The 13,590-nt window shown below is 36.9% G+C and overlaps 1 protein-coding gene across 1 annotated transcript in view; it reads left to right on the top strand.

Moving 5' to 3' along the window:
• Positions 1-4,084: 4,084 nt before the first annotated feature.
• LOC126100894 (ran-specific GTPase-activating protein-like) overlaps positions 4,085-13,590 on the top strand; it is a 32,712-nt gene continuing 23,206 nt past the window's right edge. The window contains exons 1-2 of the mRNA XM_049911561.1: positions 4,085-4,187; positions 4,324-4,463. Of these exons, the coding sequence (XP_049767518.1) occupies positions 4,173-4,187; positions 4,324-4,463 (155 nt within the window). The 5' untranslated portion in view covers positions 4,085-4,172. The remainder of the gene's footprint in view (positions 4,188-4,323; positions 4,464-13,590) is intronic.

Raw genomic sequence — 13,590 nt, 5'->3', positions numbered from 1 at the left:
TGCTGTCTCTGATAAGCCACAAAGGGAAAATATCCAAGCAAGTGTCACAGGAGCTGTAAATGGTGTAACAACTACTATTCTCCAGAATGAGATTTTCACTCTGCAGCGGAGTGTGCGCTGATATGAAACTTCCTGGCAGATTAAAACTGTGTGCCGGACCGAGACTCGAACTCGGGACCTTTGCCTTTTGCGGGCAAGTGCTCTACCAACTGAGCTACCTCAGCACGACTCACGCCCCGTCCTCACAGCCTTACTTCATTCTTTGGACACTGTATGACCATTTATCTGTCGAAATTCTATCACCAATATAGCACAACAAATATATAAATCACAGACAAGCAGCAATTGACACAAAATAAACTTATAACTAACACATACTCACAAATAACACTTAAAAATATTATTCTCACAGCCAGAATATTAAATTATTACTACTTATGGTTGGAGGTACTGATTTTAATTTGAAATTGCACACACAGCGATTGTTGATTGTGTACTGCTGTATAATTGTTGTTGTTGTTGTGGTATTCAGTCCTGAGACTCTCCATGCTACTCTATCCTGTGCAAGCCTCTTCATCTCCCAGTACCTACTGTAGCCTGCATCCTTCTGAATCTGTTTAGTGTATTCATCTCTTGGTCTCCCTCTACGATTTTTACCCTCCATGCTGCCCTCCAATACTAAATTGGTGATCCCTTGATGCCTCATAACATGTCCTACCAACCGATCCCTTCTTCTAGTCAAGTTGTACCACAAACTGCTCTTCTCCCCAATCCTATTCAATACCTCCTCATTAGTTGTGTGATCTACCCATCTAATCTTCAGCATTCTTCTGTAGCACCACATTTCGAGAGCTTCTATTCTCTTCTTGTCTAAACTATTTATCGTCCACGTTTCACTTCCATACATGGCTACACTCTATACAAATACTTTCAGAAACGACTTCCTGATATTTAAATCTATACTCGATATTAACAAATTTTTCTTCATCGGAAATGGTTTCCTTGCCATTGCAATTACATTTTATATCCTCTCTACTTCGACCATCATCAGTTATTTTGCTCCCCAAATAGCAAAACTCCTTTACTACTTTAAGTGTCTCATTTCCTAATCTAAATCCCTCAGCATCACCCGACTTAACTCGACTACATTGCATTATCTTCGTTTTGCTTTTGTTGATGTTCATCTTATACCCTCCTTTCAAGACTGTCCATTCCGTTCAGCTTCTCTTCCATGTCCTTTGCTGTCTCTGACAGAATTACAATGTCATCAGCGAACCTCAAAGTTTTTATTTCTTCTCCATGGATTTTAATACCTACAGCGAACTTTTCTTTTCTGTGTAATTACAGAAGATGAACATCTGTTCCTACCTGTGTTGATTGAGAGTATAGGGCTGCACTGCTTATATCAAGTTACTCCTGTGTCTCACATCAGTGCAGATGCAGATTCGTACAGTAGTTTGGTAGGAAGATGTCAATGCTCATGAAACAAGTAAATATACAATGATTAATAGTTTGTTTTGGTACCCCGTACCTGTAACAGATCACAATTTCAATTGTTACAATGAATAAATGTGCATTGGTGGCCCCACGTTGGGCATCAGTGTGGCGTTCGCTGTGTTAATCGGTGGTTTGGTATTTTATTAATTTGTAAATGAAAATGATAATCTTATTTTATTACATTGAGTAATTACTAAATAATTTTTATCCTGTCTAAAGATTTGGTCTACTTGCTAAAGGAATCCAAGTTAACATTGTGTTAAAGTTTGTCTCTAAGTTGTGTAATTGTCACTAAGTCACAGTTCATACAACAGATTCTATACAACTATTTATTATGATGGAAACAGTTATCTTCAGCAAAATGATCATTAAAACCACTGAATATCAGCCACGCACAACACTGATGTATGTTACCTGAAATAATATTCTTCACAACTCGTGCGTAATTAATTGCGGCTCCATACATTAGCTAGAAAAGTTTGTTATAACGATTGTACAATGAGCACTGTTTTTAAAGAACCAATCTGATTCGAATTATTTTCATTAAAATGATTTTGGGACCACCGGTGCACATTTCTTTTTACACATTTGTATTACCTTCGGCATTTATGTCTGCAGAGTTGAGTAATTTGAATTTGCCACTGAGATAATTGTTAAGATGGCGGCAGACAATTGATAGAGAATTTCTATTGTTAGAGCAAATAACATAAGTATTTGAAATGATTATTAAACTTTACTTTCGTATTGTGCACTATTTAGACTTCATCAAACAAACATTTGATTTTTGTCTAAGGAAAACACAGACAAAAAAACACGATACAAATCGCTATCATCAATGGCTGGGCTCCTTGCAATGGAAAGAAATAATTAACACAGATAATGCTTATTGAGTGAGGAATTAAAGTTACAAATAATTATTCACTCATATTTATAATAAGAATGAACTCTATTCTCAAGTAATAATTAACAAATAATTACAACTTCTTAACAGACCTCAGTTTGATATGCATCCGCAACCTACAAAACCCATCCAACAAAGGTAAAAACAAAAGAAGACAAACGAGGATCATAAAAGGAATTTACAATTATCATTGTCTTTGTATGATACATATCGATATGTCCAATTACATCATAAAATATTATATAAATAATTAATATTTATCATCGTTTTCACTGTTTTTTCATATGTCGGATAGATAATGTTTATAACTGTTAGAGGCATAATTTCCTCTCGTCGCACTGTAGCTAAAATTTATCTCGTGGATGTTACACAACCAATATACTCGATCAGCGAAGGTAGTCCCAATCAAAGGTCTGATGGCAGAGATGGTGGCAAAAAATTTTTTTAGCAACGTGGGTAGCACGTTTCAGCTGTCTGTTACTTGTTACCACAGTCCGGGATTGACACTATTCCTAAAACTGACTAATCTGTGAGGGTTCTGACATCATCATACAACTATATACTACCTGGCAAGTAATGAAATAGTGAAACACTGGCACAGAACATTGAAAGCTGCGATCATGTGTCACGAAGATAGCTGGACCTCTGCACTTCTCGTGGTATTGCAAGGCCTCTACATTACATATAAGCAAGATACAGAAGCTTCACAGCAGAAGTGGTATACAGGGAGACCTTACGCCTACCATCAGAATTTTTTTGACACAGTCAGAACTGAAAGTGATCAATCTTCCATACTTGTTAGAACAAGTGCAAAACCAAACATCCAAGCTGCATCTATCACCAGCGTCACAGCTTGGGGAACATAAGTTTTTGTGCACGAAGATCTAAGTACATGCTCGCGTGTAATGTTGAGAACAGACACGGTATGTCCCCCTCTGTAATCACTGTATGCCAGACAATACAGTCCTAAAACGAGACGAACATACAAGCCAAATATAGTGCAATGGCAGAAAAGTTCCCTAGGACTAGTAAAGCCCGCATATTTATTACCATTGGGCTACAAAATGATTCAGGAAAAGAAGGGGGAAACCATGTCCACAGCGGCGGAACGGAAAAAAGGAACAGATCAAGAACAGTAAACGCAAACCTCAACACGATAAGCAAACCCAGAGGGGACTCCGATATTTTGCACAAGAGCTGGTCCACGTGTTCTGTACACGTACCCAAACGTTCCTGGAGCTCCGCTCTTCCGCAGAGAGACTGTGTGGGAATCGCCGCTGGCAGAATAAACCGCACAATGTATTTTTGTGGGGTTTGGAAGAGACTCAGTTTTACATTACATTTTCTCTTTGGATTTAGAGATGACGCTTTGCATTTTTGTCGTTTGTTAGTTTCTGCAAGTTCGTAAGTTACGCTTTAATAAAACCCAATGTAGCATCCAAAAGCGTCTTTTAGTTGACTTAATACGATGAACCCTTGAGACATTGCCTTTGTTTTTAGTTTTATTACCTCCTACCTCTCTTTGTGTGCATGACATTAGACCTACACAAGAAACTGTCATATTGAATACTTTGTAATCAGTTTCCGCCGAAAAAGCTATACACTGCTTGGTTTAATATCAGAGGGAGATTATTTTTCTTTGGTTAGTACATCGGAGACGAAATTATCTCTGGTCTTAGCAGACAATCTTTGGCATCGTTTGAGTGAGTTTTGTGTGTGCTGGCGGCAATTGTGTTTGAGAAGTTGTGTGTGGACGCGATTCAAAACATTTAGTATGTCTGAGGACCACGTATGTATTATGCCATCCTGTAGAATATTAGCTTTGAGCAGCTAAAATCATAATAAACTAATCGTTTACGGTCCAATGTATGTATCACAAAAAAAACCGTACACTGAATTTTCGTGTTTCGGCGTCTTGTCCCCAGGGAGACCATAAGGAAACAACCGAGGAGACAGCACCCGATGAGGCAGTGCAGGAACATGATCCACATTTTGAACCCATCGTGACATTGCCAGAGGTGAAAATAAGAACTATGGAAGAAGACGAAGTTGAAATGATAAAAATGTGAGCACATTTGATTTAAGAAATTTTGAGATCTCGAATCAGAGTAGTCCGTTATCAGTGGGGTCCTTCCGTACATCGTACTCGGGGTGTTTATCCAATACTCTGAACTGGCCCCGTTGAAGCGCTTGGGGTGCATGATATATGTATATACGTAGCACCATTTAAACTTAAAGCTTCCAGCATCCTGATTGCTGAGTTACCTTTCGCCAAGGCATGATAAAACTCTTCCTGATACACGTAACATACTTTTTATTCCGATAATGGTAACGTTTAACAGAGGTAAGATAACAGAAGTGCGTGGTGTAAAAGCTGTAAGTGAGAAATGAAAGTCAATTTGAATCACAGTCATCATACAGCCCCACTGACATATTCTTGATCTACTAGTTTTCATTTTATGATATGTTTGCGTGTTATGGGATTATGCTGAAAATGTCCCAATATTAACAAATGGAAATTTGTGAAGCGATATTATATTTCTGAAATACACTAGAAATTCGCTGGCTGCTAAATATAGCCACACACGTGCCCTGGACCAATAATAAAACTATCTCAACGATAATTTTCGCCCTTTCACACATAAATGGACTGTGGATGGGACATGTAGCACACTAAAATTGAAGATAGCATTGTTAATTGCACACTATTTGACAGTCATTTTATTTGAAGCCTGATATATTAGCATTTGTATGTGACAAATATGACAGACATCTTGGTTAATGCTGTGAAGAACGTACTATTTTACATATCCAGTCAATTTCATATCTAGAAGTATCCAATGCCTGTCGATATTTACTGGATTAAGATAATTGAGCTTAGACTTATGGAGATATAAGCTGTTGGCATCATTTGTCTGTTCATTCACATTGTTTTTCCAACATAAGGGAGGATACTTTGACTTATTGAAGCAGTTTATAACGTCACAGGGATAAAGTTACTCCAAACTGCATCTCTAGTCATCTGTGATACTTATGCTGCTGACAAACTGAAGTCATGTTAGTTCATTCATACACAGTGTTTTGGAAACACAATCATAAAGTGAAAGTATTCATCGATGTGAAAAGAGTCAGGTTATATGTTTCCATGTTGACCCAATATTATTGTCCGTTCAAAATTAAGTTTCTTGTGGCCACTTGTTTACAAACTGTCTGTTGGATTGTGTCTCGGGTTCTTTGGCTGATGTTTGTCTGATGGTTCTTCTGATTTTTCACCATCACAAATAGCTGGCATTGTCAGACCACTAGCAATGGAGGGTGAAGCTTTGACAATGCCATCCACTTCTGCTGGCAAATCATCAGAAATCGGCCAAAGAACCCGACACATTGTCAATTACCATTACTATTGTAGTGGGCACAGAATCATGCAGATAGGACCATGGATCAATGTAAACATATTGCCTGGTCTGGTAATCATGTTGCATATCTACACTGGCTCAAAAGTCAGCCAAGGTGCACGCAGTCATTCAGGTGATTGCTCGAAACGTGCATCACAGTGCAGATGCAGACAGATGGGGTCAATAGTATGCTATGTGGGAATTCTTATGGGCTTTCACCAGACCTGTAGTTGTAACCAAAGACACCAAGACACCTGTGGACTATAAAAGAAGTTTTGCATCACCTCAGTTCTGAGAGTTCTAGAACCTATACAGAAAATTGGAATAGAGATCAACATAAACATAATTTCCACCCTTGTTGTTGCTCATGAAAACTACATATTGCATGTTGTACCACCATATAGTGAGACCTTCAAAGGTGGTGGTCCAGATGACTGTACACACTAGTACCTCCAATACCCTGTAGCACATCCTCTTGCATTGATACATGCCTGTCTTTGTCATGGCGTACTATCCACAAGTTCATCAAGGCACTGTTGGTGCAGATTTTCCCACTCCTCAACGACGATTTGGCGTAGATCCCATAGTTTGTTTGGTGGATCATGTCTGCTTGCGTCTGTATATGTGTGGATGGATGTGTGTGTGTGTGTGTGTGTGCGCGCGCGAGTGTATACCCGTTCTTTTTTCCCCCTAAGGTAAGTCTTTCCGCTCCCGGGACTGGAATGACTCCTTACCCTCTCCCTTAAAACCCACATCCTTTCGTCTTTCCCTCTCCTTCCCTCTTTCCTGATGAGGCAACAGTTTGTTGCGAAAGCTTGAATTTTGTGTGTATGTTTGTGTTCGTTTGTGTGTCTGTCGACCTGCCAGCACTTTCATTTGGTAAGTCACATCATCTTTGTTTATATATATATAGTTATAATAGAAGGAAACATTCCACGAGGGAAATATATATATATGTGTGTGTGTATGACACACACAAAATATTTTTGTACTTTGGCTACACTCACAATGTCTACAAAAACAAACGAGTAGGCATAAACACTGTGGCAGTGATGAATGAAAAACAGTTAAGAAAGTCAATTGTAAATAGTGCAGTGCAGGAAATTATGCAAAATGCCAAAACTGCCAAGTGCAGATGTGAAATGAAGCCTGACGACACCAACCACTGCTAGCAAGAGGGGAAGCAGCAGATTATGTAAAGAAACACCTTAAGTAGCTTGCAGATCAACTTTATAAAGAAAATGCTGTTTTTAACCTAAAAGAATCAAAAATAAATAAATAACTGTACAAATGTGTGTATCCAATTTACAGAATACCACGGAAGATGTTTTGTAAATATAAGCGAAACGCATCTGGTTTAATTGTTTTTAATTACATTGCAGTCAGCTCAAGACAGATAACCTAATAACAGACTTATCTCTATATCTGACATTCATACGACGATTGAAAGAAGGGACTGTGTTATGATCGTCTGCTGTGAAAAGATTTCGGTAGATCGAATTCAATATTTTTGCCTTCTGTCTGTTATCGTCTATTTTGGTGCTAGCATAGTCTGAGTGATTGAGTAAATGATTTCAAACGGCTTACTCATTTTATGTAAGACCAAAACCTCTTAGAGTTTTTACTCAGATCAGTTGACAAAATTTTACTTTCAGCAATTAAATACTTCTCTAACTGCTCTCCTTACTCATTTTCATTTTGTTCAGTTTTAGTTTAGCGACTAGGTTTTGACTTACACTGAATCTGAGATGAAGTTCTTTGTTTATGGAGCAATATTCTAACATGGCTGTTAAACCATGGTGGGTGTGTTGCTGGATTGTCTAAGATGTTACCTTTACGAGCTGGTTCTCCATATGCTTGTAATAATTTCTAGACAAGACATTCAGAATAATGTCAGATGAATCCCTGTCTCTGGCACCAGTTTGGACCCATTATTTTGTTCAGTCTTTTCTTGACTGATGAGAGGAAAAGTAATGGCATTAATGCTCTCAGTGCAGAAGTAAAGCAGATGTATAGCACAAGAATCTGCCTTATTAACTGACCATTGCAAGCTTGCTCTTTCTGTTAATCAGTTGATTGTACCTTCAGTCCCATCACAAGGTGCCTTTTCAAGACTTGCTGGCACAATTTGAGAAAATTTTGTATTGGGCACTGGAGCCATTTCTGAAATAAAGGATGTGAGAAATATGAGCAAACTGTGTATTTACATATATACCTTTGATAAAAACATTAACAGTACTCATGTCTTGTCAGGACAATCTTCGACAATGCAAAAACTCATAGCTTCGATCTTCTAATATTGGCAAAATGGACAATAGTTGCTTTATTTTCCCAGTGGAAGCTTTGCACTGCATCCTGAATGAATAATTTTTGTCAAATTCTATTAGAATAATATGCTTGTCTCTCTCTAGATCACATTTAAGGGCTTTAAGATGCAAGCTTTCAAGTTTGGCAATGTATTGTTGGTATGACAGATTCCAAATTTTTATTCCCATTTTCTCAATAAATTCAACCACTGTCATCTTATTAGTGTCCAGTGTCCCATTTGGTATGGATCCATTGATCTTACACAATAATTACTTGTGGATCATGAGATATGAAATGGCTGGCAACTACAGATGCTACAGCTTATGATCCAGGTCATTTTTCACAGCATGTTGCATGCATTTTTTAAATTCCAGACTGCATATTGGTGTGCTGAGAAGCTCAAGTGAGTACTTCAAATTATTGGAGATACAAAAAGAGAACACCATCCTTATTATTGGGTTCTTTATGCCCTTTCATTTTTTTATAAGTGTTCTAAACAGCTGAATGTTTTTGAGATGTAATTTAAAAAAAAGACGATGTTTTGCTGTTTGTTTCTGTGTTTTTCTGATTGAGCTCAGTTCCTGTTCATTACGACTCGTTTACTTTCCCCATAAACTTCTGAACAGTTGAGAGACATAATACAGGGTATTTATAAATGAATATTGGAGTTTTAACACTTGAAAATCTTTAATATATTAAACTTATAGTTATAAATGATGTCAGATGAAAGAGCAATTCAGTTTTATCAAGAACCTTATAAATGTTCAATGTGAGCACCATTTGTCATACGGCACATGTCAAGTCTATAGCTGGGTTCTTACCAAACCTTAAGTGTCTTCAGTGATTGTAGCAACAGCTACTTCAATCTGGTTTCTTAATTCAGGCAGGTCTGCTGGTAGCAGAGGCATGTTCACACAATCCTAGATGAAGCCCCAAAAGAAAAAAAATCACATGACGTTAGGTCGGATGAACATGGAGGCCATGCAAAGCAAGCCCTGTAATTGGGCCCCTTGCAGCCTATCCAGCACTTGGCTATAGCCTTGATGTATGTGGTGTGACAAATGGTGCTCGCACTGAACATTTATAAGGTTCTTGGTAAAACTGTTTGATTGCTCTTTCATTTGACATATCATTTATAACTGTAAGTGTAAAGTAATAAATATTATAAAGCATTAAAACCCCGATATTCATTTATAAACACCCTCTACAAACTGTCAGATTTAACTTGAGTACCATCAGAATATGGGCATATTTTTCCTGCACCTTGACCTTGTCATAGCTTTTTAGGACTTTATATGCTCACATTGCAAAACCAAACAAATTTTATTAGGTGGTATAGAACATGGCCTTTCTAATTAAAATGGTTAAAGTTTTGCAGCAAATACTTTCATGTAAAAGTGGGCTAAAATAGCTGTTTTTGGCATTTTTACAAGAAATGTCAACTTTGCCCTCAATTTTTAAATTATTGGAAAGCAATAGGAGAACAGAAATTTTATATTCTGAGAACTTGAGTTGGTATGCAATTACTTGCAGAGATATAAAAAGCGTAACTTGATGCTTTTTTTTTTTCAGGTGACTGTACTTTTGACTGAATTTGCATGAAATTTTCTATATGAAAATAGCTCACAAACTCTTGTTCTATTATTTCACTTATCAGAGTATGAAATAGTGTACAATGTGGTATAGTTTTTTTTTTTCTTTCAAGACAATATTGCCAGAGATATTTACTCTCAATGGTGCTCAGAACTATTGTGCACTGTCGAAAGCTGCACTATGTAGTGAAACAAATTTCTGTATCAGTAAGAGTATTAAATTGTTGAAATGAAACTTTATCAGTGTTTATTGGGAACATGTGTGAATGTTTACACAAAATGCCAGCAGAGTAATTTTTCTGTTTAATTATTCAGAAACTTAGTATGAGAGATTATATATTGCTTTCTCAATGTAAATGGTGCAGTGGAAGCCAAACTGAGCAGGTGTTAAAATGTTTCCAGAGAGATGGTTCAATATTCTGGTGTGAGTTATCTTCTCAGGTGTTTTGAGAACACCGGAAGGAGGGAGATGTGTTTGTAATTACTTATCTCCACTATTAGAAATGGATTTTACTACAACATACTGGTACTTCATTCTCTCACGTTTTCTTTCCCCCTTTGTAAAGGTAATTCAAGGGAGTGAATACCACATCAGCTCAAGATTTTGGTTCTTTGGATAACGTAACCAGAAGAGTTACTTCATTCCAATGACATGACGATTGTGAGATCACTAACAGATGGTTCGGCTAAAACCAATGATTGGCAGTGGAGTATACAATGTGTAAGTCTAATGGATGTGCCTTTGATGGTCCTCTTGCCTCCTTTGTGTTTCCTGGCACTGTTAGAAAGAATTTTTTGGATTTAATAACCAATTATTTGAATTTAATATCATCACTCACTGTCATCAAGGATTTGAGTGTGATTTCCCTTATTGGGTTTATTCACTCATGACTAATAATGCTCCAAATTGCTATTGCCTGTTTGTAATTTCGAATTTCTTGTGTGTTGAGCTTTTCCATTTTTGATGATATGGCAAAGAATTTTGGAATGCTGCCTGTGTAAAGCTCTCTTTCGTGGGCACAAGATACTTTATAGCTGAGTTGGTAGCCATTTTTTCCCTTAACTCCCACAAACTTTTCAAGTTGATTGTAAAGCAAAAGACTGTATTGACATAAGATGTTTTCGAGGAAAGCATAAGATTTCTACTCTACTGTGTATTCATGGTAAACTACTTCTCATTGTTCAGCTTGTAATTTCTCTGAATAATGTGACTGACTCAACATGTATGATACCTTGAAACTGTAATTTTTACTCTTAGCGAAACTTGATTGATGTGAATGCTTTATTCCTCCCATTTGACTTCCACAATCAGATAAACCATTTATTATGGGGCTCACATCTATTTTTAGAAAGAGCTTGATTTGCAGATATTTTTTCAAATGCTCTTTCATTATGTCATATTCTTGTTGGAAATGTTACTATGTTTGTTGCACAGCTCGCAGTGTATGTGCGTGTTTTGGAGCACACCAGGATGAGTTTACAGTGTCTCCCGTGCCCTCTGAACTCCCCAGATTTAAACTTGATTCCACCAGGCTGTTTGGGCACTGCTCTCTTATCAAAGAAACCTACAGCAGCTGGCAACAACACAGGAGTTGGCATGGCTCCTCATCTCTGTCAGTACCTTGTAGAACTTAATGTAACCAGACAGTGTAGATCCAACCATCATTTTATTTATAAAAACTGTTATGTATATGATCTCATTAGGGTGAAACCACTCAAAAAATATTAACTTCATATGTTTTTTGAATGCTTAAGATATTGCATCATTGCCTTAGAACAAATTGTGCAAAAATTAGTCTGGCTGTTGACATACCTTATGTATTTACAATATGCACAATGTTAGTGGAGACTTTTGGGTATGATATACATAGTAGGTGCTGAAATAACAATTTGAGTTCTTCAGTTAAAGTGCACTTCCAGTGTACGCCGCTGTTGCAGTGCATGCCGTTATTTGTAACATCTTGCATGCTGATTGATGGAGCTGTATATTATGAATTTGGAATCAGTTGTTGGTAGCCATAGTTCCCATTCATAATTTTCTATGGTTTGTAAATAAAGTTGGTATTTTGTTCTGTTAGGTTAGACTGTAGCATCAGAATTTTTGGCAAAATGGGAAATAAGACATAAAAGTAGATTATTACAATGATGAATAATGTATACCCCAGGCTTTGCTACACATCAATCTGTTACGGCAGTTCTATTTTTGTGTCAATTCATTGGCTTTACCAACTGACAAGCGAATAATCACATTTCAACTTAACATTGGCCTTCATAGGTCAGTCAGTCTTTTTCCTCTCCAAGCAAAGAAATATGAAAATTGGTAACTGTCCTTAAAATTTGTGATAGATCAGTGAAAGTTATTCTGGCACTTTCCGTATTGAAAATAAATTTAATCAAGTCAAATGTTCACTGAAAGAAATAATTAGATTCAGTGTTACCCTTTGGCTACCGTATACAGTCAACTGAGTGGCTGTGACTGATATCAATGAATTGCCAACATCAGCATGCAATGCAGAGGCCACTGACACCGTAAGTGTGCATTGGAAAATTTTCTTCTGTTGATGCTTATGGGATGGAAGGATTGGCCTCTTCTTTCTAGTGTTGGGTGCCACGGAAGACAACCAAAGTGAGTATCACTGTTTTTGAAGTTGTCAGATTCTGTTCTGCAGTTGTCTGTCCTCATCTTTTTGTTCTTAGATGTATTTGGATTCTGTATTCTTTAGTTATGACATGATAAATAAGTATGTTAAGACAAACAAAAAAGTTTGCACCACTGAAGTAGTTGTGTTCGTGGAAGGATATACTGTATATGGAGCAAACCGTTTATATAAGAAATTCATCTCCTGAGTGCATTGCTATTGCAGTTTGACTCCTATTTTCTGGTAAGACAGGTCATAACAAAATTTAATAGAAGCAGGAAGAAACTGTGTCCTACACTTATTGCCAAAGTATCTTGTTTCTGGAAGATGATGCTTTATTTAATATAGAGGAATTGTGTGATAAAAAATTGAAACATTCTTAAACAAATCTTATTTTAGTACGATTTGTGGATTATAATGAATGTGATAGTGTGATGTCATTGTTTAGGCTGTTACAAAAGTGTCTTTGAGAAATGGTGAAATAGATACAGTTGGTCACTGTCAGCAGGTGTAATTTCATTACTCATGATACTTTTAAAAGTTGTAAAAGATCCCAGATTTTGAAATTATAAGGCTTGAAAGCTTTTTAACTTTTGCCAGTCTATTCCTCTTTCCTCTGCGAGGAAAGAATTAATAGTTTTAAAAGCTGGGAATAGTTTTTAGCTTTTAAATGTGTGTATTGATAGTTTTGAAATTTAATTTTGCCCTCTGCACAGTTGGGTACTGACCAGCAATTCTACCTCTTTGCGATTTTGAAAATTTCTCAAGTGAATTTTTGTTTTGTTATAAATAAATGCAGACACAGCTTAACTTGGTTAAGTCACACATTGCAAGCAAAATATTGGAAATACATGTGTTCAGATTAAATTTAAGATTTGTGAGAGTGTTGTGTAAAATTGATATGTCCCCATTTAGTTTTAAATGTCAGGTTTGAATAGGGCCTACTGAAAAGAGTTCTAAGATGCATTTGGTACTAGATATCCGAGGACAGTGTGTTCTTTTTCTGGACTAGATGGTGCTGCATATACTGACAGCAAACATTTGTGTCATAAAGACTTACATACAAAATCGAAGAGGTGGCTGTTCAACCTTTGTCAAGAACACAATAAATGAGCTGATAAGTGCATTGGGAAAGCTTGTCAAATATTAACCTATAAGGGAGTTCCTTTTCTATGCATGGCTGTGTACCTCTGCAAGCTAAGACTGTTGTTGACTTAAAATGGAATATTTTCATTTCTAAATTTTTTGGACCCTGAAGG

This window comes from Schistocerca cancellata, chromosome 9 (assembly GCF_023864275.1).
Source record: "Schistocerca cancellata isolate TAMUIC-IGC-003103 chromosome 9, iqSchCanc2.1, whole genome shotgun sequence".
In the NCBI taxonomy this organism is placed as follows: domain Eukaryota; kingdom Metazoa; phylum Arthropoda; class Insecta; order Orthoptera; family Acrididae; genus Schistocerca; species Schistocerca cancellata.
This window is presented reverse-complemented; position numbering and strand designations above follow the sequence as displayed.